This window comes from Chaetodon auriga, chromosome 5 (assembly GCF_051107435.1).
Source record: "Chaetodon auriga isolate fChaAug3 chromosome 5, fChaAug3.hap1, whole genome shotgun sequence".
In the NCBI taxonomy this organism is placed as follows: Eukaryota; Metazoa; Chordata; class Actinopteri; order Chaetodontiformes; family Chaetodontidae; genus Chaetodon; species Chaetodon auriga.
Genome location: NC_135078.1, coordinates 5731716 through 5756590, shown reverse-complemented (window position 1 = coordinate 5756590; position 24875 = coordinate 5731716). Strand labels below are relative to the sequence as shown.

Genomic DNA, 24875 nt, shown 5'->3' with positions numbered 1-24875 from the left:
CCTCAACAGTAAATGTGCTTGGCATTAGATCCCGGATAAGGGAAGAGCGTGTGTTGTGCCTGTGCAGTCCAGCACAGATAGTACCTACTGAAGGCTGAACTCATTCCGCTTCATCAGACTTATCGAGCCCACTCACTCAAAGAGCTCAACCTTCAAGTGCATAAATCTCCAGTAGATGATAATAAGAATACCTTCCTCTGCCTGCACTTTATAATGTATGTGTCCTCACAATGAATGATGACTGAGTGTTCTGGTGCAACAATGATTACTTTTTGTCTGAGAGCTTTCTCTATTAGGAATCCTCCAGGTAGATGCCACACAGAGCATGTATGCTGCCGTTGTTGACTGGATCATCTGTGCTGCGCCCAGGGGCTCATTTTTTTCCTTACGCCTGTTTTCACTATTGCGGATGCACACGATCACCAAGGCGATAGACCGCATGGCAACCCGAGCCACTCCCAAATGAGAGTCGCACCCTGAGCTTCATCCCCTTTCTCTCTGGGGGAGATGCCCTGATTACTGAGTGACTTTGTGCCGGAGTTGAGGGCCCTCTCCAGCTGTTGGGATTGTTTGTGCAGTGAAGATAAGGGGTTGTGAGTAATCAGAGTTGGGTTGTGTAGACAATCTTTTAATCTCTCTATTATGAACCTTGTTCAGCTATGTCAGAACACTTTATCCATTTGTGATAAATGTTACTTACTGCACTTCCTTTTCATTTAGCCTTAGCTGTGCTGCCGGGATATAACATGAGGTCTGGTCATATCGGCGGCTTTGGAGATATTCATTGTTTTGTGTTTTTTTTAAGGGGGGAACATCAGGTCAATTTTGGATCATGGTCAAAGTCAACAATGCTGCTCTTTCATAAATAAGCCCGAAGACTTAATATTGCGGGGCTTGTTCTCCCTCAGAGATAGAAGTATGATTGCATCCCAACGCCGTCCCCCACTGCCTTTTGGGCAGGGTGTGAGTCCAGCGTCCGTCTAGACGTGCGGCATCATTAACCTGCTGCGACCTCAGCCCCTGGTGAATTTGCTCTCGCATCCCCTGCAGCCTAGCGTTAGCAGCCCTCCTCCCGTCCACTGGGAACAGGGGCTCCTCTGGACTGGCCATTAGAGCCACTAGCCTCTACTGGCAGGCATTAATAGGCCAAGTGGCCGGAGCCTCTCTCAGACTGCTGAATAATTCAGACCGTCTGGGCCATGTCTAGTCCCGGGGCACAGGGGGGGATGTGAACTGGGGAGCAGGGTGCAAGGGGCTGCATGGAGGTGCAGGGGTTAATAACAGGTCTGCCTCTCTGTGTCAGCAGCAACTCAACCCCCTCCGTCCCCAGCTAACGCACCCAACCCCACCCCACATATGAAAGAATCCTATTCAGTTGATTAGATTTTTCAAAATGGATCAATTTTTAATCAGCGGAGCATCTGACTACGGTCAATACCATTGTCGCTGGGAAGACAGTTGCTGGACAGCCATCTTTATTTACAGGAATGTTTGTTTTTTACTGTATGCAGATGTAGAGGCAGGAAATGGCTCGCTCAGACCACTGCACCACTGCAGTCCCTGGCCTGTCCAGGCAGGGGTCCGGCCTCATCATGCATGTCTGCATCAACAGCACCACCATCACCACCACCACCAAGGCTGCAGCAAATCCAGCGCTCTCTGATCATGCCCTTTGGAAGATTGGTCTTGAATATTTATCCACATCAGAGCAGAAAGGTGGATTAGTCTAATGTCTTTTCCTGTGCGAGTGTGGGTCTGTCCAAAGAGACTTCTCTTACCCATTTGCATCTGCATAAGTAGTGAGTAGGAGTGAGGAGCCAACAAACTAGCTGTAATACTGCCATCAAAATTTCATTGGGCTGTGGGGAGACCCTAACATGTTAAATAATGAGGATCCCATAAACTTAATGTTCAGAACCTCTCTGCAACTGCTGACGATGTCTAGTTATGACTTGATACGTAGGTAGAATTATGAGGAGATAATCCTTCTTCAGAGTATTCCTCATTTATGCACATCTGGTTCTTAAACACCCAAAACCCAAACATTCATTGTGTGATCACTTCCAGGATCCTTCAGTTTGTAAAGATCAGAGTGAAGAACTTTTTTTTTTTTTTAATATAAATCTGTATGGAGGACCACTCTGACACTTTATGGGTACAACTGTACAGAAAAAGTAAAAACTAGAATATGAATGAAAAGATAGTTTTGCCTGCACAGTGTCCTTTTCAAACAGTGAAATGCTTCAGTAAACAAGGTCAAATGCTGCGATGTGGTATAAAATCAATGATGTTCTGTCCTGATGGGGTTAAATCGATATATCCAAATCAGAAAGATGAATCAATAATATGACAACACGAACATAATTAAAATTGCAAATAGAAAATATTACTCACACCATGCTGCTTAAAAGACATTTTCATGTCACCCGCTGGCCTAAAATCTAGAAAACGTCAGAGTGAAAACAGAACAGTAAAACGGACAATCTTTAAGGTTTAAAATGTCCAACATCACCGTGCTGTGTGTCTGTGACAGTGTCATACTGTAGATCACCTCATGAGGCTTCATGACCCAAACAGAGGCTGAATTAATAGTTTTGTTCTTACAATGTTAAGCAATCTTGTTGACTTCAGAACTGTCCTTGACTGAAATAGGGAGCATAAAGATGGTAGATGCAAAGTTTGAGACAGTTGTATCAAATGTTTAGGTGGGAAATAGAGAAAAATAAATAAATATATAAAATGTAAAGCTCTCTAGAAAGATTGGATGCTGTTGGTGCCGTGGTGTTCAAGATCCAGACACTCTGAGAAGAAAGACAAATGAGTACAAAGACTATGAAGCAGAACAACAAAGTTTCATGGATCCTTACTAATAACTGTAGTAATACTATAATATTGTATGTGTATAGCTTTTTTTTTTTTTTTTCAAAACAGATCGCTTCATGAAAGATGAAAGACTGAGCAGATGACATATAGATCAATACAACAGAAGGACTCTGAGGCAGTGATGGAAAAGCTGAAATAAAGTAAACAGAAGGTTCCAGCTACAAGGATATTAAAACAATAGACTGTAGCCAGGAAGATCATATCCCATTTACAGCGCATGAACACAGATCTTAGGTGGTGGGGGAAAAAAGCAAAAGAGCAAAACACCAAAAGAGTCTTACAACATCGAGTAATATCATCTCTAAAGGGCTGGCATCGAGGTTTGGAATTGGTTTGTCATGATATTTTGTCCTATAGATGCAGAACATGCTGTATATAAACAGATATGCTTAAAGAAATGCCAGGGTCACAGTGTCAGCCAACATTTTAAAAAAGGTGAATATTATCCTGTTTCCGTGTAGGACTGAAATTTCCCATGTTGACTGCAGTACATGGCATGATGGCATGTTGGCGTCATGACCTACAGGCAGAGTATTGAGAGTATAAGTCTCTCATAAAATCAGAAACTCGTGAGTGGCAGTGACCATTTTTCAGTCAGGAAGCAAATCAGGAAAAATAAATTCCAATTATTTATCGTAGCTTTTTGCTTGCATCATATTTTTGGTGCTCCACTTTCTGACTGACAATGGATGAAACACTCGAACAACAATCTAAATCAGATGGTGTAACTAATTTGTAAGAAAGGCTTTTGCAGAGTTCAGACCTGACATAAAAACCCCTGTCCTCCATCTAATCTTCATTCTTAAGCGTCAGACTTGTGCAAAAAGAAGCAATGCTTTCACTCAGGAGAACTTTATTTTTTTGCTCACTAATGAAAATGTTTTGAATTCCTCTTCTGCGGTGCCAATGGCGTTGTTTTCCTTCTTCTCTCTCTGATTATAGAACGGTATAAACTGGGCGAGATTTTGAATTCTTTGCTGATTGCATGCCCGTAGCCATGCACTTTCTCTACTTTCCTCTTCAGACTCTCTCCTGATCGCCCTCTTTTTCTGGTTACAGTGAGATGCAGTGCACTTTATATGCAGTTATGCTGAATAGGTGCTGATGTATGTTGAAAACAGTTTTGCAGGTGCCTTGTCAAAATGTGCAGTGGATACGCAATACCACAGTTCTGTTTAATATGCTATCAATCAGCCGCTGGATTCCCATTTGTACATACAGTATTATGAGTCTACTGTTCCCCAGACTATCACGACACTGTTGGTGTTTAGCTGCTCTCATGTCCTCCAGCAGTGTGTCCCTATTGTCTGTTTGTCTGTTTAATATGCAAAGGCGGTCATTCAGGGAGTCATTTTGGACCAGTGTAAACGAATCTGCAACAATGATTAGCTGGCGCTGCAGAGGAAGTGTCCATCATTGTGTTAGTGCATTTGGAGACCATCACTCCTCCCTCAGGTCATCTCAGCGCCGTTCTCTCAGCCTCGCAGAAGACGGACTCTGAAAACACCCAAACAGCACCAGAGTAAATACACTGTAAGTGGAGTTACTTAATGGGAGATTTTGCATGCTTAATTGCAAGTATGGATTGGAGGTCCATTAAAAGACATCAGTGTCTAGGAGTCCAGCATATAGTTTGAATATACTTGAAATGGATTGATCCATTGACTTCCTGGCTTTTCTATCTGAGAGAAGTAATTACAAACACAGAGCGCAATACCGTTTTGAAAAACAAGAAATAAAACATTGTTAGTATCCAGACAGTGCTGTTTCTGATGCTGGCCGTTTTTGTTTGTTCAGTGTATGCAAGCGTGCTTCAGGGTGGCACCGTAGACGTCCTGAGGGAAATATCAGGCTTATTTATTGGAGCCTTTTTAGCCCCAGCTCAATAGCAGCAGTCTGATGGCCGGGGTACAGAGGGACTATCTGGCAGAGGAGGAGGTGGAGGAGGAGCTGGGCCTGGCGTCAGCCCCACTGACAAGCTCTTATTTACCGTCCAGATCTATGACTCATTTTATGTACCTAATCGTAAAGCACTGAGATTTATCGGAGGTAACGGGACAGTGGGGAATACCCCAAGAGACTGGCAGATTCAGCTCCCCCCACCCCGCTCCCCTGGCTGGGCTTCAGGTCCGCTGTACCTGGCCCAGCACACCAACACCTTCTGGGAAGATGGGAGTGTTGGAGCCCAGATGAGGAAGTCCATATTTCTGCCAAATATGGACAGCTGATGGCTCATCTAATAAAGAAGAGGGTCATAAAAATTGGACGGGCTAATGGATGACTCTGGGAGGATTAATATCAGCTTATTGGTCAGGTGCAGTGACCTCTTGCAGAGCTAACAATGCTCCGGCCGACTGGGCTCCCGCTGCATGCAGCACAGCAGTAGATGACCGAACCAATAAACAGTGGGGGGGGGGGGGGCAGGGAAATTAAACCACTCAGTTCTTGATACCTGCTGTATCCCCCATATGTTTTAGATTACCAAATCTTAGTTTGTAAAGTGCAGTTGGATTTTGTTGGCTCATAAATAATGTATTAACCTAAGGGAGAAAAAAAATCTAAAGGTTGACATCCTCACTTACCATCATTTTTTCTCATGTCTGCCACTCCAGTAATGGCAAAAGGGGGAAGCAAAAACAAGAAGGTATTGTAATACTGCCTTTGTTCTGACAGGAGCGCTCTCAGGGCCTGTTTTATATTCCTGCTGAAAATTAAAATTAAACTTTCATTGTTGTGCATGCTGTTTAATCCAATAACGATCTGATGTAACAAACTGCCGTAATATCTCTCAGCATACTTAATCGGAGCGGACTTAGCCCTGTCACTTTATATTAACCTCTGCTGCAACAGGAGAAGGGCTTCACTAATCTGCCATTGTTGGGTTTGGCAGTCTGTAGCTAGTGCAAAACAGATTTGGCAGTCAGCACGAAAGTAAAGGCTTTATAATGACAGCAGGGCCTCTCTGCTATTTCAGCTAATAATGTCAAAACCTAATAATGCTGTGGCCCTCGGAATTAGACGGGAGGTGAATGGGTGGGAATAGTGGTGGTGTGGAAAAGAGTTTGGGTGGGATGGGCTCAGCCATCCCACCTCCCCTCATTATGTCACTCACTTGTTAGACTTGCAAATTGGCAAACAATTTAATCCCTAATGACCTTTAAATTTTATGTGTGTGTGTGTGTGTGTGTGTGTGCCCACAAAGTCGCTGTTTGGCATGTTTGGTCTTGTTCTCCATTAAAAATGTATAGTTGTGAGGAAGCCGTGTGACATAGTGTACCATCCTGACATTGTAGTTAGATGCTGTTGTGTTAACAGGATATTAAGTTCACCGGGAGGCATCTGAGCAAGGGGGCCTAAAGACTGTCGGCTAACAGAGTGACCTCACACTGCTCAGCAAGGCAACATCTGCAGCGTCATCAAAGCAGTCAACTCCTGTGTCCCCCCTGAACGCAGCCTTGTAACTTAAAACAAAAAGCTGATAGGCTGCTCTCTCAGCCTCCCCTCATCCCCTCCGCTGTGGATGAGGTCTCAGCCCGGGAGATAAAATAGCAGTTATTTCTCATGTGCTATGCCATTTTGTCAGTTTGACTGTTCCACTTATTCAGTGTTTTTTGACTTGCTGAGCTTGAGGGGATGTGAGTGCCATTTCGCAGCCAGATCTGAGTTGTGTTGATTGAATTAGACAAAGTCGGAAGATAATTAAGAACCGCAAGGCGCTGCAAAACTGTCTGCTTCCAAACTGGTGAAAATGAGACGCTGCCACATCAATGAGCTAGCTGGCTCTGCTTGATGTCAGTGGTGGGTTATATCAGTTGACACCCTTACCTCCTAGTGCTGGAGCCAGTTTCCTCCTTTCCCTTTAATGTTTCTCCAAATATGATTAATCACAAGCCGTAAAACCGTTGCTTCTGACAGTGCACCACGTTTGCACAGCTTTGTTTGTTTCTTTTCACGGTAGTAATATGATCCTCAGCTGCCAAGTGTAGTTTATGGCATAAACACAGCCCCAAAGAGGTGTGTCTGCGAGTCAAATGGGAATCGTAGCTTGGCCCACATCATCTCTCATACTTCACTTGTGATTTGGTAAGTCTGCAAGTGTTTTTGCAGTTATATTTGAGCAATTTCTGCATGTTTCCAATGTTGACCTCCTGATGTTCTTGAATATGTATTGCGGTAAGATTTTCCAGTCTGACCTGTACTGCACATACATTTAAATCCCTTCCCACTACACCCAAGTTTCCTGCACTGTGAAGCCAAAAGGTGAGGCATGGTGAACTGCTGCTGCTTGGCTAAAAAACTAATACTTTCCAGCACTTAACAAAGTTGTTTTTGAGAGAGAGACATCATGTTTCAGGAAACAATTCATGAAATGTGAGAAGGAGGGGTCAGACGGTTGGCTCTGTCTGATAATGTGCTGACAGCTCATGTGCATTCAGGCACTTCTCAACCTTTTCTATTTCACCTATTTTATTTTTCCAACCCGTTTTATGGATGTTGGCCATGTTGTTGCTTCTCCGTCTTTTCCGTCGCTGGATAGGTAATGTAGCTGTGATGTTAATGTTGAGAAACATATCGCTCACGCACAATAAAATAGCGACCTGGAGAGGTGTGTTTATGGCAGCGCCTTAGCTATGTGCCTGCCTTTTTGTTTGTGTGAGCCTGGATGTGAAAAAGGGTTGGGGCTGTGCGGAGGCCCCCCAAAGGGGCTGGACTGTAGGCTAGGAGGGTGGGAGCGCAGAGGAACATGGGGTGTCAAAGGCTAATTTTCAAAGCCACTCACGGGCGCTCATCTCTCACTGTGAAGTGGCAAGCGTGGCAAGTGGCTTGCACGTTGTCATGGATACTAAAGCATGGGACCCCAGAGATGGGGAGCGGGGGACGAATGGCTGCCCTGTCTATAGGATTCCTGTCAGTTCTGGCCTGATAGATGGCATTGACGGATCATTTGTCACACTGTAATTGTTCTCAGCAAACACAGAATACCCACTAGTATAAACAGTAGTGTGCCGCTGGGCTAATAAAGCGGGAAAATGGAAAGGGATTCACTGATCCACTGCCTCTTTCACTTAAAGAGACAATGGCTCTGTTGTCCAGGCAGGGCGGTCTGATTAGAGCCGTGAGGGCTGAGAAAAAGCCAGGCCGAGAGAATAAAACAAGGCAATCATAAAGCAAACGGCAGTCACTTCTCTGTATCGATGTGGCCAGGCGGGGGTGAAGTCTGTGAGAAGTGTTGACAGCTGAGGGAACAACAGGAGTAGGTCGAGGAGTGATTCGTTTTCTCCCCCCTCTCTATTTGGCCACTGAAACGGTGAGGGAGAATGCTTGTCCAAGATAACAAATACAGCACAAGTGCAGATGCAGAGCTGGGACTAGGAGCTCTATCTGCCGGGCTCTGTGATAGCCAGGCGCCTGAGCTGGGTGCAAATGACTCTGGGTACAAAGGTACTATTTGTTCACCCTTGTTTTGGTATGGACCCTGTGTCTTTGCTGTTACTATTGGGGTAGACCGAATGCCACCTCTCTGCTCGGAATGCTCCCTTCGCCCCGGCTTTGTCCGTGTATAGGGCCGACGAGACACGCGTGACTGTCGAGGTATGTACGGGACATGACCTGGGATTTCTAATGTGAGCTGGAATTAGCTAAACTCCAACCCCACCGTCGTCAGTTGTTATTCGGTGAAAACCACTTTCGGAGTTACAGATTAATGGTGATGGCAGAGTGCCAGGGCACCAGCTGGACGCCGCGGTTCAGAATTCTCACCACAGTGCAGAGTTTGACATCCGTCATCCAATCCAGGACGATCAGGATTTCGCGTATCAGACTTGTCAGGTGCCCACGCGGCTCCTCCCCTCACTCGCTCACCTCATGCTTACCCAGTTGTGAGTATTTTTATGCAGGAGCCAGTCAGTAGGTGTGTGATGTGTTGACTAATGTGTGTGTTGGAGGGAGGCCTGCTGATGCTGTGTGCTGAAGCGAGCGTCCCTGGCACTCCTCGTGGAGCACTTCACCCCTCTGACTGTACCCTGACACACTGTGACGCCTGGAGCACTTTAGGCTGACCTGGCTGCTCACCTCCTGCCTGATGGACAGATTAAAGGACCATTAAGCATAATTACTGTTTCAGTTGGAGAGGCCAACTCATCCTGTCAGAAATGGTTACAAATTGCTGCACCTCTGCCCCCCGTATGGCTCTTAAATTCTGAATTTCATTACATTTGTCTACTTTCTTAGCATCAACACATTTGGGCATCGACAATGAAAACGTGTTTGGTGAGAAGAATCGGAAAAGGAAAATGGTGATTAATGAAAATAAGGCTTCAAACCGGGCTGCGAAAAGTTTGCTTTGCAATAAGCGTTTGCGCTATTGTTAATATGTGGCTCTGAGTCCATCAGCGTGAGTCTGATGGCTGTGGAGAGGAGTGTGACAGGTAGTTGATGTGATCTGGAGTGGAGCGGTGTGAGTGTGTGGTCTGCTGCGCTGTCTGTCTGATTATGTAAAATGTGGTGAGGTGGTGTAACACTGGTTGGCTGTTGCAGTGGTTTGCCAGCTCCAGAGGGCCTGTTGCCAGTTTTACATGAGAATGTGCAGCAATGCCTCGTAATGTTCTCCTCTCTGTATCCATAAGAAAACCCACACTATCGCCCTGGGGAAATTGGTCGATACCATCAACCCAGCTGGAGGCCCAGGCGGCAGACAGAGTTTTCCCATTTTTACATCAACACTGATGTTTATTATGAGATCTCCCTTTACTGTAACCTGCCCCTCTTGCGCCCCTTCTCTTCCTCATTTGGCCGATTATTACACCCATGGTGAGAACAAACAGTTTCCCTACTTAATAATTCACATCACTTTCATCTGATACTCAGTTACCATGGGCAATTTAGTAGTTGAATAATTTTGTGAAAAATTCATTTATTATCGCTGTGCGTTATGAATCTGGAGAGACGGAGAGTGAAGTGGTGGAGGATTTTAAATTGCGTCTGTGGAGCGAGGGATCCAAGGGTAGGTAATGTGTTCTAATGTTCTCAGCCATATGCATTGTTTTCAGGGCTCATCGGTTTTACATCGATTCCCACTGAAGTGTTTAATTGCATCATGAATATGATCTAATTCTGTCCTTTTCACTGAAACTGGAGCACTCTCTGCAAATGATGTACGGCCTTGACAGCACCACATCAGGATGTATTTTATATGGAATGTAAATTATAGTGTTAAATTAGCCTGGAAAGATAACTAGCTGGCACGGGGGAATGGACTCAACAGTTTAATTTAGTGTCAAAAGGCCGTGAAGGGATAAATCACCTCTCTCTCCCCTCTCTACTATGCCATATTAAGCTTTAATCATTCTCCTTTTCTTGTAATATCACTTGTTTCTCACTGCTGCCTAAGGAGTTCTTGAGAACTACACTGCATTTCTCGCAGCATCAGTTGACTGCTTATAAATGCTTCAATTTGAGCACACGGGGCACACTGTTTGCCCGTTTTACTTTTTCCGTCGTGAAATACTTTACACTTAATTTAACTTCCCCCAGAGATCCAAAATGGCACTTGAAGATCTGGAAATCACTTTCATAATAGCTCTGAGAAAGGACAAAAGTGAAGAAGTGCAAGGCTTCGTGGTGCAGTCTTGGTAGGTGGGGCATTCATGAAACAGATGAAAGCCATTAGGTGGGCTTTGGTTTATAAGAAGGACCTCTCTCGGTTTCCTGTCCTCAAGGCTGGAGTGTTTGTCTGAGTGGCGCTGCCATTATCCAGAGTTACCCTGTATGACCCAAATAAGCCAGCGTGCCTGGGAGCGGCCCTCTCGCAGCCCGGCCTATCTGGTGTGATTGTGTCCTTGACAACAACTAGAGGAAACCACCTGGCCAAAATCTGGGTTTTAATGTGAGAACACACTTGGCTTTGTGTTCCCAGAGTCCTGGCTGTGAATTGACATTCACTTTAATTCACTTCTCATCCTCTTGGCGGCATGGCTGGATGGATGCAGCGAGGCCAGAGAGGAGCTGGCCACCCTCAGGTGATATGAAAACCTGAGCAGCTTCATGAATGTCCTACCTAGTTCGTAATAGTTGGACACATATATCTAAAGCCAACTGCTCACTGCTGCACACCCAGGGTAGCTGGGCTCTCTTTGAATTCCTCCCACTGTACTGCTGATTTTGACAACTCTCCGGAGAAAAGGGCCCTTAAATTATCAAGTGGGGCTGTAGTTGTTTTCCTTGTTGTTTTCATCTCTTAGGAGGGGGTAGGGTGGGCTTTGGGGAGGAATTGGTATGTTAAATGAGCTATGGGAGGTCTGCTGAGGCCTTTTTTTTTTTTTTTTTTTTTTAGTTGGGGGGTGGGGGGTTCAGTCAAACGAGAATTGCTGCGTTGGGCGTTTGAGGCAGCTGTGTGAAGTCATTTTCCGGGAGTGCAAGCGGGAGAGAGGTGCGGATTAGGCAGCGCCTCTGAGCCGGAACAAGTCTGTCTGGGAAGGGATGAAGGCTACAAACCATAGATCTAATTCCCGCTCACGCTGCTAGACAGCAGAGACACTCACACACAGCCAGTGTGAATTAGGCCCATTTGCTCCCCTCAGTCTGAAGCGAGCGAACACAGGAGCAGACAGGGAGAAGTTGACAGACTCCTCACATCCTGCCCTCTCTCCCGACTCCCCGTGCTGTTTCCAGCCCACCTCCAAAAGCTGTCTCCAGCTCGAGCTCATTTTTTATTGTTTCTTGTGCTGCAGGTCTTTATTATTGCTGACATTAACATGAGCGCGGTGCAAAAACAGGTTCCACTGTAATCCTGGGAGGGGTGGAAAAAAAAGGGCATTCCACTGGCAGTGCAGAAAATGTTTGCACCTGTGGCCCCATTGATTGCGTGCTTGAAACTCCAATGCTCTGAAGTTCATGTCTTTTTAATGTGTGTAATGCTTTGCCTCAGGTCATGCGATTGCCCCGAGGTTAAGGAAGGTTCACGAGGCCGTGTGTGGTGGTGGATTAGCCCGTTCGCCATCCTTCTTCTTCTCCCTGTTTTCCAGACACGGCTTCCCCTCTCTGCCTACATGTGCACCAAACCAAACCTAGTGTCCTCTTGTCAGCACATAAAAAGCTGACCCCAGAGCCATGCAGCGGAGGGCTGAGATCAATGTGGCTGACCCACATACACTGTCCCCCTGCCTCTTTGTGATTGGACGCAGTTTGCTTGTGGGTCAACCACAGTTTAGTAGAGGCAGGAGGGGACGCTGCACTTCCGACCTGAATTAACCTCTGAATGCTATCCATCACGTCACGAGTGATGTCCGTAGGCCTGCAAGTTCTGTGGCACTTTCACCTAAAGTGTTAAAGGTATTTCTGGTTTTCCCCTCACTTCCACCACTGTTATAAGACTTATTTCAGAGAACCTCCAAAAATCAATCGGATTGCTTTAGTTATTAAGGCTGGTTTTAGAGCTGTGTTAGTTGCGAGGAAAGATGGAGATGTTGCTGTAAGGGCCCCCTGTTCTCTCCCTGTTGTGCTTGTCTCTCCCATCGCAGCCCTTTGCACCCTGCGTGCCCAGTAATGAGTTGTATTACATGCTCTGTGGTGGGCATGTCTTGTGTTAGGAGGCTGTATTCAATCTTTGTACTGTGAGTGGAGGGGAAGGCTCTTTGTGTGTCTTTGAGAGGCACTGAATTGAAACGGTGTGCACCGAGTGAAGCTGATGAGGAGAGAGCGAGTCCTGAGAGGAACATGTGGATGCCTGGCAGGCAGCGAAACACTGTAGTATGTTTGTGTGCACTTGTGCGTAGACATGTATCTAACAGTGTGCAGTCTGCAAGAGCTCTCTGTGTGTTCACTGCAGAAGGGTGGATTTCAAGGAAATGTGCTACTGAGCTGGATGTAAGTTGAATTAGCCATAGTTATTCGCTTTACTTATCCCACGTTTTCAAATGGCCTGCCAAAAGGTAGTGTATATTATGTGAATGAAAATCTACTCCAGTCGGCTCATTCATCACTTGAGCCTCTCATTGTGACCCTTTATAAATACTGGCGAGGGGCCTAGCTATAGGCTAAGTGATTTTATGAGGCAGCATCATGGGGCTCAGGTCTTATTCCTTTTTGTAGGAATGCGTTTTCTACTTAGATGGCAACAAACTGCATTTGCACTTAAAACATATTCTGTAATCTTCTGTTATTTTACATACAAATTGCATCCTGGGCGATGCATTCATCATTGCTCATATCCAGCCCACTCTTAAATGAAAAATGTATCTGAGATGAATAATGGATCCCTCCATAGTATAATTTTGTGTTTCTTGAATATAGTCGAGAGTTCCTCCTCTGCCTTATCCTCTAAATTTTTCCCCCTTGCCTGGATGAAGTTTTAGAGGAGGTAGATATGAAGAAAAATTACTTACTTTCCGTGGTTATTGTTTACCTGAGGATTTTCTACAGTATAAGAAGCCACTTCAACACACGTAATATAGGAATATGGCATCAGGAATAGCACACTGCCATTGCAAATCATGGCGTAGCAACCTCAGGACGCTCCATATTCGACGTATCCGCCAATCAATCATGGTCATGTGCCAAACCTTGTATTATCTCACATGTTAAGTCTGTGCAGCAGTTGGATGGGGGTTGATAGGGTTTGTAGCTAGCTAGCATACACAGGTGCTGGTGTAGTGGCAGTGTTGAGGGGTTCCTCTGGGGGCTATGGGTGGGCAGCCTTGTGTGAAGCCAGGAGAATTGAGGTTGAGTAGCTGAGCCCTCTGTCTTTATCTCTAATTACATGGTGAGGCTTGGGGAGATTGGGCAGAACTGTAAAGCCCCCGCAGATAGCTCGGCGGCCCCCCTAGCTGTAACGCAGCAGGGTCTGAGGGTGTGAAGCAGAACCAGGTCTGGTGGGGCTCTAATCCCACCACAGACGTTCTCCCCGGGGAGGCCCCGGTGTTCTTTCCTCTCCACAGCAGCTCCGCAGTCTGCCACATTCCAACCTGCCGCTGGGGGAGAAGCACGCCGAGGCTCCGGCAGCCCACTCTGTCGTGCTCTACTTGCTCCTGTCGGTTTTTGTCGTCCCCAAAGTTTCCCATCCCGTCCTCTGAGACATCCTGACACCGAGTTGCAGATGGGAGGCATTGGACCGAGGCAGCTGGTGTCAGAATGTGGATTGGAATTCACAGTTGGGATAAAATATGAAACAAATATGTCATTATACATATGTTTTCCACAGTTTGTTCATCCAGCTGTTTCCTTGCTCAGCCCCCCCCCCCCCACTCCCCCTTGCCTTGCCATATAAACCTGGGTAGAGTTGACTGATAATAATCTACAATTTGTCCCATTGTGGCCCATTTTTGTCAGAGTGAGTCCAGTCACATTTCAGCATTATGCTCTGGAGCTGTCGCTTCACTCAGCTGGATCACTCACTAGAACTCTGTATTCTGTATTTTAATATTTACTTTTTGTTGTTTTGATGATATGAAGCAACACTATCAAAGGAGAGCACAGAGCACACTTCACTACAAACGAGAAAGTCAGAATTATTCCCACTCAGTTAAGTGTCCTTTGATTCCTTTGCAAGTTTAATCTGCAGAAATCGATAAAAGGATGCATGTTGGGCTTGCGAGTCAACAGCAGCCGTGTTTGATGGGTAAACGGACAACCAAATGGATGATGTGGGGGTGCATTCATCTTTCTTTAGGCAAATTGGGCCGCTAGGTCCTGACTAATTGATTGATTGCTTGACTTGCTGATACAATCAAAGCCTGGCCTGATTTATGGCGATAAATCGATTGATTAATAAGGGTTTCTGTGCTGGGGTTGGTCCGTGACGGTGGTGAGAAGTGGGGGGAAGACACCTCCAAGTCACACATCCGTCTTGGAGCCGTCAGCCTTGTTGGTTTAGTGTGGTAATAAGAAAGGCCTGGATCTCCCAGCTGACATTTACAAAGAGCCGACTGGCTATGACCCGCTCCCTAGATTAACCTCCACTTGTTCTCATAAGCACCGCTGATATTAAAAGATGGGGAGCAGCAGCAGCCGGGGAAAAAAATGAAGTGTGACTTTTTTCGCTTCACCGTTTGCATACATCATTAGGGGGGGACAACAAAAATCAATTGCACATTCCAGAATAAATAAAAACAAATATCTTGAGCAGCGTAAAGCGAGGGCCTCTTGTTGACTCTTTCCAGATTACATTTAGCCGGGTGTTTAAACGCTGATTTACAGCAAGATGGAGTCCATTCCCTGCACTTGCCTGCCTGTCTGCCTGCCTGTTCGGAATATGAAATGGAAGTTAAACACTGTGAATCTCCGGCGTGGGGAGGAGGGCTCTGGACGTGTGGGCAGTGTAGCATCAAATAGATTGTGTTTCCTCCCGTGTAAACGCCTAATGTGTGCCGAGTGCTCTGACACAGATGAATGTAAGGAATTTGCTGTAAAGACTTTACGGCCCTTTTGAGAGACATGGCTGGGAACTGGTAGTGTGGAACCTGCTCCACGCCCCCCTGAACACACGTCCACACATATGCACGTACACACACACTTGCACAAGTGCTTACACATGCACACATGTCAAGGCACACAGCCCTCCAAGGAGGGCAGCTACATCAACTTGTTAAGGCTGGTGCGGACATCGGGGATACTTTTTATTTGCTTTGGGTCAGAAATGGCAGCCCTGATGATGTGATGAGAATCATCTCGCAGAGCTGCTCCACACCGCGTGCTGTGTTATGGCAGAGAATAATCCCGGTAATTCTCTTGACCAGACTCGTCATTTAATATATGAGAGCTACCTTCTGCGGCAGAACAGGGCAAATTATAAAATGATTCATGTATAAACTGCCCTTTCAAGTGGCTGCTCCCATTCTGCGGCGGCGGAATTCGTCTGCCAGATCTTGGAGCCTTTGTGACGGCGCTCAGAGCTCTCAGCTGCTTGTTGTCGGTGCTGGTTTTATTCCCACTCTCACCGCTCTATTTAGATTCATTTATTTTTGGTTCAAATGCTGTAAAATAAAAGTGTGATGGAGAGAAGGAGGGTAAAGGAGTGTTCCCTCTCTCAGACAGGTGGCCCTGGTTTATGTCGCCGGGCCCCAGGGGCCCCGCTAACTGAGTCTGAGTGAGAGGAGGGACCTGTCTCTCAGCGCTACACAGGTGGTGTGAAACGCAGCCCTCTCTCCACACCTGAAATATTCAGATTCTTCCAGCGGCGTCGCTTTGATCTTGCTGCAATCGACAAGGGAAAACGGAGAGAGTAGGGGGGAGAAAACAACAAAAACAAGAGGAAGAGCAGCACACCTGAGAGCGAACAGATTGACATTTCTTAAGAGAGAATAAACAATCGCAGGTTAGCTGTGTTGCATCGCTCCAGCTCGTCGTTTCAGGTGAAAGTGGGCCATTGTGGTGATGGCTGCATCTTTGGAGCCTTCTTCCTCTCCCACTAACTGACCTCAATGGTGAAGCTTCACAGAAACAAGTCCCCCGTAGTGCACTCCTCTCTCCTACTTTGAAAGGAACAGGAAAACAAACCTTGTCCCCAATATGATTGTTGAAGTTTGACACCGTCTCTGCTCATTTCGCATGTGCCCCCCCCCCCCCCCCCCCTCGAAAAACTTCATGTGGAAGGTTTCTGTGTTTGCAGCAGTGGCTATTTTTCATGTTCTCGCCTTGTCGTGAACCCTCCCTGTCGCTCTCCCATATTCACGTCTCCATTTGAGCCCATCGTTTGGCTGACTGAGGTTATCATGTCTTCTCTCAGGTTTCAACCCACTAGTCTGCTAATGAATCATAGGACTGTGTAATTAGTCAGCCTGCATGTACCACACAATGACAATAGACACCCTGATTGTAACCACAGAGTTTGAAAGGAGCAGAACAATGGTCGGCCTTAATGATGATAAATAAGGTGTTGTAATTGGCCTCCGTTCGGAGCATTCAGTCATAGATTGTAATTTGAAGTTTCTAATAGGAGGACATTTAAAGTTATTCTTTGCATCGAGAGTGGATACGGGGTTGTGTGAAAGCCTCCCTGATCAGTCTAAGATGTTACCAGTATATCAGTGAGAAATAAGAAATGTGTGTGTGTGTGCATGTGTGTCCAAGTGTGCATGTTGGAATTAAAGAGAGAGAAGTGTTGACAAGTAGGCTGTGCTCTGGTGCATCAGGCGCCAAAAACTCTCTAAATGAAGCAGGGTATGACGAATAATGGCTGACAACACCAGTCACACCTTTTGCTGATGGTTGTAACGCTCACACGCTTCTCCTTCCTTTTGTAAGATTTAGCATGCCGTTTGAAGACAGCCTGACTGACTGGGGATTAATTATTTTGGATGATTTATCAGACTTACCAGTCCAGAGTTTAGAGAGGTGTCAAAATTAAATGTGATTTTCCTGGTTGGTAAGTCCTCACGATCTATACTCTACCTACATATTTCTGCTCTGTGCAGTCAGTATTGCTGTTGCAGAGTGGACAGTGGCATAATGCGCAAGTGATCCGCAGGGCAGGGACTCTAACCTGGAGCTCGGGAACCCAGAAGGGGTCGCAAGAAAAGTCAGAGAGAGCAAAAAACATTTGCTATTCAAAATTATTCACATTTTTGAAACATTTGTTTCATTTTTACTTTTTGTGTTGTGAAATTACTCGACAATTTTAGCTCCCCAAGCCTCTAAAAATGATTTTCGGCTGAATCGAATCATTTGGAACACGAGCCATATGCATTTACAACCACTGCCCATGGATCCCAAGGAGACGTTGCTTAATTTTAAGTATATCTACTTCCTGGAAACAGTTAGCTTAGCATAAAGTATTAGCTTAGGCTGGAAACAAGGGGAAGGAGCTAGCCTGCTTGAAGTTATTGGGTTAAGAATCTAGGAGGTTGGGAACCACTGCCCTGGGGTCCTTTTTCACCCCAGTGGAGATCGCTGTGTAGTACAGTGGCTACCCGGCAGTCTAAATTCCACCCACCTGGCAAGTTAAAACGAACTGTCAGAATTATATGCAAACTATATTTGACCCAGGTTTGAGGTGGTCTAACAGCCGTGCGATGGCGGAGTGAATTGGAGCAGTGAAAGCGAAGGAGCAGCAGTCGGTGGTAAACAGATGGAGCGAGATGCCAGGTGATCGCAGCCCCACACTGCTTCCCTGTCGGAGGCCGCGTGCTCGCCTCACATTCATAGCGCTGGGTCATGGAGGTCAGAGGCTCCACCCGCCCGGCTTTCTCCGTCTGGATGGTCCAACACACACAAACACACACTGTCTGCCTGTTCTGCCCTTAACTGATATTCAGCCCAAGGAGGCCAGATAAGAGTTCATGTTGGATCTTTCATATGGACAGGCGCCAATGCGTGCTCTTTCCCGCACCAAACTGCCCCCCTCCCTCAGTGGCTTGGGGGATTGCCAGTAATAATGTTGAGGCCAGACTAGACTGCAGTGATTGAAGCCATTGATTGTGGTGATTTGATTTATTGATCAGTCCCCCCCCTCTCAAATGTGGCGTCTGAGATGCGGGGCTAATCTGAGGCAGCTATGGACAATCTTGTGCCTCACAGACAATGGGAGGCGACAAGGAATGTACCAAAGGAAACTACACTTATCTTAATCACACGCTGGTCCCTGCTCTGCCTTGCTGCAGCCCCCGTCTGCGGATGTCAGCGCACATGTGTCTCTGCACACGCGTGTGCGCTCTTTTGTGCGAGACCTTGCGTGCAAGTGTGTGTGTGTGTGTGTGTGTGTTTTTGCATCGGTGTGCATATGCAGTGGGGGTTGTGAGGCAGTACAGTCACCAGGCAGAACAGAGTGGATCTATAAATTGATGGAATTCAAAGCCTCCAGCATCGATTACCATTATAACAAACAGCAGCACACAGAATGTCTGATTATTTTTAGACAAAGATTCTGTGCTCTCAGCAGCAATTCTGCTGATGCTGTCACACTTTCAGACATCTGCCTATGATTGCAATTAGATGGGATACAAAAAGAAAAATAATACCCCATCTGCATTTTCCCCTCTCTCCTCCTCCTCCCTATTTTTTCCTCTTTAATTTGTGCTGTCCAAGCCCAGTGCACACAATAGTGATTTTGACTCAGTCTACCTCATTGCAGCACCCAGGTAGTTTTTTTTTTTTTTTTTTTCCCAGTTGTCAACATTTTCCACCATGGGTTGTCTTTGTGAAAGGCCAGAAAATAGCTTACCGCTACAGATGTAATCAAGACAAGCTAGGTTTAATGAATCAATGTCAGATCTACTCCGACACAATACATAAATGAGCCCCGCATTTTACCTAAAACATTTGCACTTGCACAGATTGTTACAGCCTCTCTCTGCCCCGATTTTTGTCAAGAGCATTGTCTTTGCTGGATTTGATTATTAGACTTTCTGCCCTCTGTTTGCCTGCAATAGACATAACTTGCTTCCCATCATTTAAATGAAACACAACATACTTGACAACCAGCTTATGTCATAATCCTCAGTTCTTTGTCTTTTTACAGATTTGTTGCCACTGCTGGTCTCCATTTTTCTTGCCCGGTTTATCCCTCACCCCGTAGAGTCTGAAGGGACCACTCCCTGCAGTCTTTGCTGCAACACACTTGCATAAACCTGAGACATCTTAATGCTTTATACATGGCTGCCTGTCAGATCATGTCAGGGCTCCACTACAGATGCTGATAGGATCCAACGGTGGTCCATGCCAGAAGGGCAGAGCCTGCGTTTGTAATCCAAAGGACATGTATGTCATGGTTTCGCAGCTTTTTTCCTCCTGGTGTTCAGCAGTTCATTGAGCTTCAAGTGCATTTACTGACTGCCAATAGGATGCAGGTCTATGCTGTTAAAGCCAATAAACTGCTTGTTTCTTGGTCTTTGTTTTTGAGTCAGAAGTCACCAAGATTGCTTTCCCCTCGCAGAATGACTTGAGCACGCCAGGACTGGTTCCATGCTGAAAATCCCTCTTTCCTGTCTCTCCAGTCCCAATGACAGCTCCGCCCTCCCCAGGGGAAACTCATCAATTATAGCTGGATGTTTGACTGGCAGAGGCTTAATGACAGGAGCTCTGTATTGACCTGACTGCCACACACTGAAAATTTGGCCCTGGTCGTCTTTTTTAAAACCTGTCAAATGATTACCGACAAATTCCTCTTTGCATGGCGAGTTGAACTCACCTTTTCTCCTTTTTAAGTGTCCAAGTCACCAGACACATCTGCACGTTCATGCAGATGATTTCATGAAAGATACTGCTCAACATAATGGAGAGAGATAAGTGAATTTTATCAGGGACCTCAAAGGTGCCCTGGTTGTAGGTTGAAATGGATCACATCTGATTAGCAGGCGGAGGAAAAATCTTCTTCAGTATCTTTTGTCTCTTGAGATAGCATTTCCAAACACTGCACTGTGGAGTTCCTCCCATCATCAATCTGAGCGAGACAACCAAAGTAGCAAACAGTCTGTTCTGCTTCACTTCTTTCCAGAAAGACAGACAGTAGGTTTCATTTGATGGGCTGTTGCCCAGGCTCCCCTCCCTCATAATGGTCCAGAAACTGTGGGGGTGCTTTCAAAATAACCATGCCATTATGATAGCACTGTTTGGGCTTGCATACAGCATGAGTCCTCACCACTCTCATCAGCCGAGCCGCAATAAAAAGCGAACCCAGCTCTATGCCGAGGCCACTGAAGCACAGGCGGACTTAGAATCACCACACTGTTATATCTTAAGTACTTATAAAATCCACTCAAAGTCACTTCTAGAGGAATTTTCTCTTGGCAAGATTAGCCGGTCTGGGGCCATTTGAATCTAGTGGAGGTTGGCCAGCTTCTGAAAGCCCACTCTCTAATCTCCAGGAAGGCTCATCCCATATGGACTGTAAGGACTAACAGGAATTTATAAAGTCCCGTCGCCTTATCCTGTACAGCCATGGCCTTTTTCAGTGACAGTGCGATTCACCAGGAATGGCACATTTCCCCACTAACCAAACGCATCCTAAACATGTGGATGCTTTGGAAGTGTAGTGATTTTGGAGAGAAAGGAGCTGTGGTGATAACCGGATGTTAAAGATATGTTGTCCAGTTGTTTCAGGAGATTCTGACAATGGTTGGTTTGGTGTTAACACCAGCTAACACCACCCTTATCCTTTAAATTCACTCGTTGGGTGAGCGTGTTTACATCCCATCTCCTACCAAGACTCAGTGTTGATTTGTTTTAACCATGACCACGATCGTTCCCTAACCTTTACCAGCTAGCTTGACGTCAACCTACAGATGGGAATGACACATCAGGAAACGTTTTACTTGTTGTGCCACTCAGAGGCCTTTCTCTGAACTTTATTAATCCATAGTTTCCAGTAGAACTGTATTACTTGGCCAACGCAGTTCGAAGTGTCACAGTTAAATGTCCTCGAGGCTCACAGGCAGCACAGTGTCACCGCAGACCTTTGCTTCCAAGCTAATGCAAGCCTGGCGCCTTGCTCGAGGACACGTTAGCATGTTGTCGTGTTATAGTGCGGCATCTCAGCTTATTGCATCGCATCAGACTGTACATTCAGTTCTACTTTAGCCACTTCCTGACTCGTCAATCCAGGGACTTGAACCAGCAGCCCTTCAATTAACGGCCTACCTCTCTGACCGGCGGGCTGCCACCATCCCGCGAGGCCGCCACTGTTGAAGTTTCACCCTTCCACTGTCTCTCTCTTTTTTTTTTTTTTTGCTTTGTGTGATGATTTATTAAATTGCCTTTAAGTAAGACTGCAGATTAATTAAAACACAGTCAATTTAATTTCCCGGCGTCATATATAAATTCGCAGTGGTAATTGAATCCCCTACTCCACTTTTATATTGTAACCCAGCAGTTACAAGAGAAGATCCTCATCAATTACTGAGAATCACAGTCAAAATGAAGAGGAGGTGAATGTACAGTTGTCTGCTCCAGCGCTGCTCAGCACAGGAGAGTGGAGTTTGAATCTGTTTTTCTTTTTTTTTCCCTGTTTGCTGAAAGAGCCGGGAATTGGATGACTGATCGATAATATCGGATTTGCGGATGGCATGTGGTGCAGCTGAGTCCAGCATGAATGCAAGGTTCTGATGAAGGGCCTGCAACACAGACAGCTTTGAATAGTGGATCAGACGTGTTGCCGGGGTGGAGCTCTCATTTCGTGTAACACAGACATGTAAAGAACCAATGTGCGGAGACATTAATGGAATAGTGATCAGGCCTGTTGTTGTAGCAAAAGGGTAATTTGATTAAAGCTATGGAGGCTGCTGTCATGTATTGAGAATCTGTGTGGATCAATATAAAGATTGGCGCAGGCGATGGGAGAGAGATTGAAAAGAGGCTGAAAATAGATCTGACCTGTGGTAATTACGACAGCAAGCGAGGCATTTGTGTGTTTGAATCAGGTCTTGGCCGGGCTTAAAAAAACAGCCTTTCATTTCAGGAAGAAGCTCCATTTGTTTGCGAGGGTGTTTGTCAGGTTATTGGGTCTCTACACGTGACTCACTCCTCCCCCCTCTACCCCCTCCTTCTCCCCCACTCCCTCACTGACTCTCTATAGCCGTTGCAAGCGTATTGATTATTTCAAATACTGATTATCTAAAAGGCCTTCTGCTACTGTAGGCATTGGATTTATTTTGGCTTAATTATTTATGGGCCAGGGCTAGCTGTAAGTATTACTGCTGTGAGATCATGAAGGATTACATTGTTAATATTCAGCAGTGTATTTTTATTTATGTACACTCTAAGCTTTACTGGATGAGCGTTGGCAGGCTCCCTAAAGTGCCGTCTCTCTCCGCTCGCTTCCTCTCACCGTTTCTCTCTCTTTTGTGTGTTTGTAGAGGGAGCTAAACTCTGTAGCGTCTGAGCTGGCTGGTCGACAAGAGGAGAGCGAACATTCCCACAAGCATCTGGTAGAGCTGAGCAGGGAGTTCAAGAGAAATGTCCCTGAGGTGAGTTTACCCCCCCCACCCCCCACCCCCCAGCCTGCACACACACACCCTCACTTCACCAGGTACTGACGGTACGCGTCTCCCCCTCCGATGCGTTTGTGCGGGAAATTATTTCTTTCTTTTGTAAAAGCTGCATTGGTATATATTAACGATGCACAACACTTGTGAGAAGTCAGGGCGAGCCCTCCACTCCTCCTCTTCCAGTAGCTCAGTTAATATTTAAATGCTGAGGCCTTGCAGTAACGTTAGCCTCTGGCTGAGTGTGATGAGAGGCCAGGGGGCTCATTTACAAAAGGTAAGCACAACTTTGCTGCTTGCTTTCCACAGCAAAGCCCGAGCAGCAGTTTATGAAAAAGTTATCTTGGTGGCAGAATTGGCAGCTGATACTGACTTTTTTTTTTTTTTTGCAAATTTCTGTGATGTAACAGGAACAGGTGTCTCTCCAAACCCACAAGGAACAGGACTCTGACTAAACACAATCTGATGAATGTTAACGAGGATGAGCCCCCCCCTCTTCCTCTACACCAGACCTCCGGCATGACTATAGCAAAAACACTTTTTGTGCTGCTTTTTATTAAAGACAAATGCACAGTAGAAAGCAAGTACAAACAGATGAAAAGTGGACATGTTTACATTTTAAAGGACAGCTGAATTGATTTAAAATCAGAGGTACAACGATGCTCACAAGCACGTGTACGTTGAAAGTGTTCTTGGTCGCTGCAGTTGTGCCTTTTGCCAGTATTGATGGTGAAAAGATCCCTTTATTAAGTGATTCTAATGAAAGAGATTAGGCACAATATCCACAGTCCTCATCCAGCCAAAATACATTGGAAAGTTCAGCCCAAGCTAATATGAGGCTTCAGCAGTCTAAATTAGCCAGATGAAGTGGACATCTTCCAGAATCAGCATTTTTAGTGCAAAATTCCCTCCGTGTGTTACTTTCCCTCTGAAAAGTACACATGCAAACGGGGCTACTTAGGGCAATATCCCTTTGTTACTCCACCTCCCTGAGCAGGACTCAGCACTGGAGTTTATACTGAATTTAAATGAGAATGTCTTAGCAGCAACGTTGTTGCTTCTGTCACCCAAGTTAACATTTCATGCACCCGACAACAGCAGCTGATCTGATTTAATATGCTAACTTTTTATGGTTAATATTCTAGCACTGATAATATTTGACACATACTTCTATTGTTAATACCTCATTGGGAATTTTATTTCAAGTTCGCCGTCTGTGCATCGCCGCTATTTTCCATTTTCTTCTGCTTTACGTTCAGACTGCGCCAAGACCTCATTCCACCTTACTTTTGTAAGGCAAAATGGCAATTAAGGTGGATTCAGCTGAATACATGAAAAGCTAAATCTATGAATGATACAGATATGATTTTGTCCTTTTTTTTATCATCTTCTTTGAAATGATCATCCATTGACATCTAAGCTGAAGTCAAAGAGAATATTTTTATATTTTATAAATGAGCCCTCAGGCTATTTGCTGTGGCTATGCTGCCTGCCTATCTCAGCTCGAGTATGTAGTGTAGTGCTGTAATCTTGTCAGTATAATACAGGCGTTTAAGACAGGATCAGGCTGTCACCACTGGCAGCACAATCCCCTTACCTGAGGCTGTGGGAGCTCGCACAAGTCTGCATCTCTGAGCTCTAACGCAAGCTACTGGAAAGCCCCACTTTTCAAACATGCCCACTCAAACCCTTTTGGTTTAACCACTAATACCCACACCCCATAACAACATACCTCACTCACACACACAGTGTAAGAGGAGCCATGGAAAGAATCCATTAACATTAAAGATTTTCAGTCCTCTTTCCTATGGAGCCGTTTGTGCCTTCGTGGGGCCGGTCTGATTCCTAAACAGGTGGAGCATCTGCGAGGTTGAAAATGCTGAGGCTGAGTTTACTTTTCTTGTCTGCGCACAGGAAGTCCGGGAGATGGTGGCACCTGTTCTCAAGAGTTTCCAGGCCCAGGTGAGTCACGCCTTTGCTTTTTACAGATATGTGAAACATTCAGAAGATTCAGCAGAATAAAACATAGAACGCCTGGAAGCAGCTAAGTAGTTGTAGCATAGATTTTTATTGATGATTTCC

At 45.6% G+C, this 24875-nt stretch overlaps 1 protein-coding gene across 2 annotated transcripts in view; it reads left to right on the top strand.

Annotated features, from left to right (window-relative positions):
• Positions 1-24875, top strand: part of cux2b (cut-like homeobox 2b) — an 83077-nt gene that overhangs the window by 9073 nt on the left and 49129 nt on the right. For both annotated transcript variants that reach the window (XM_076730931.1, XM_076730930.1), the window contains exons 2-3: positions 22665-22775; positions 24708-24755. In XM_076730931.1, coding sequence (XP_076587046.1) covers positions 22665-22775; positions 24708-24755 — 159 coding nt within the window. The remainder of the gene's footprint in view (positions 1-22664; positions 22776-24707; positions 24756-24875) is intronic.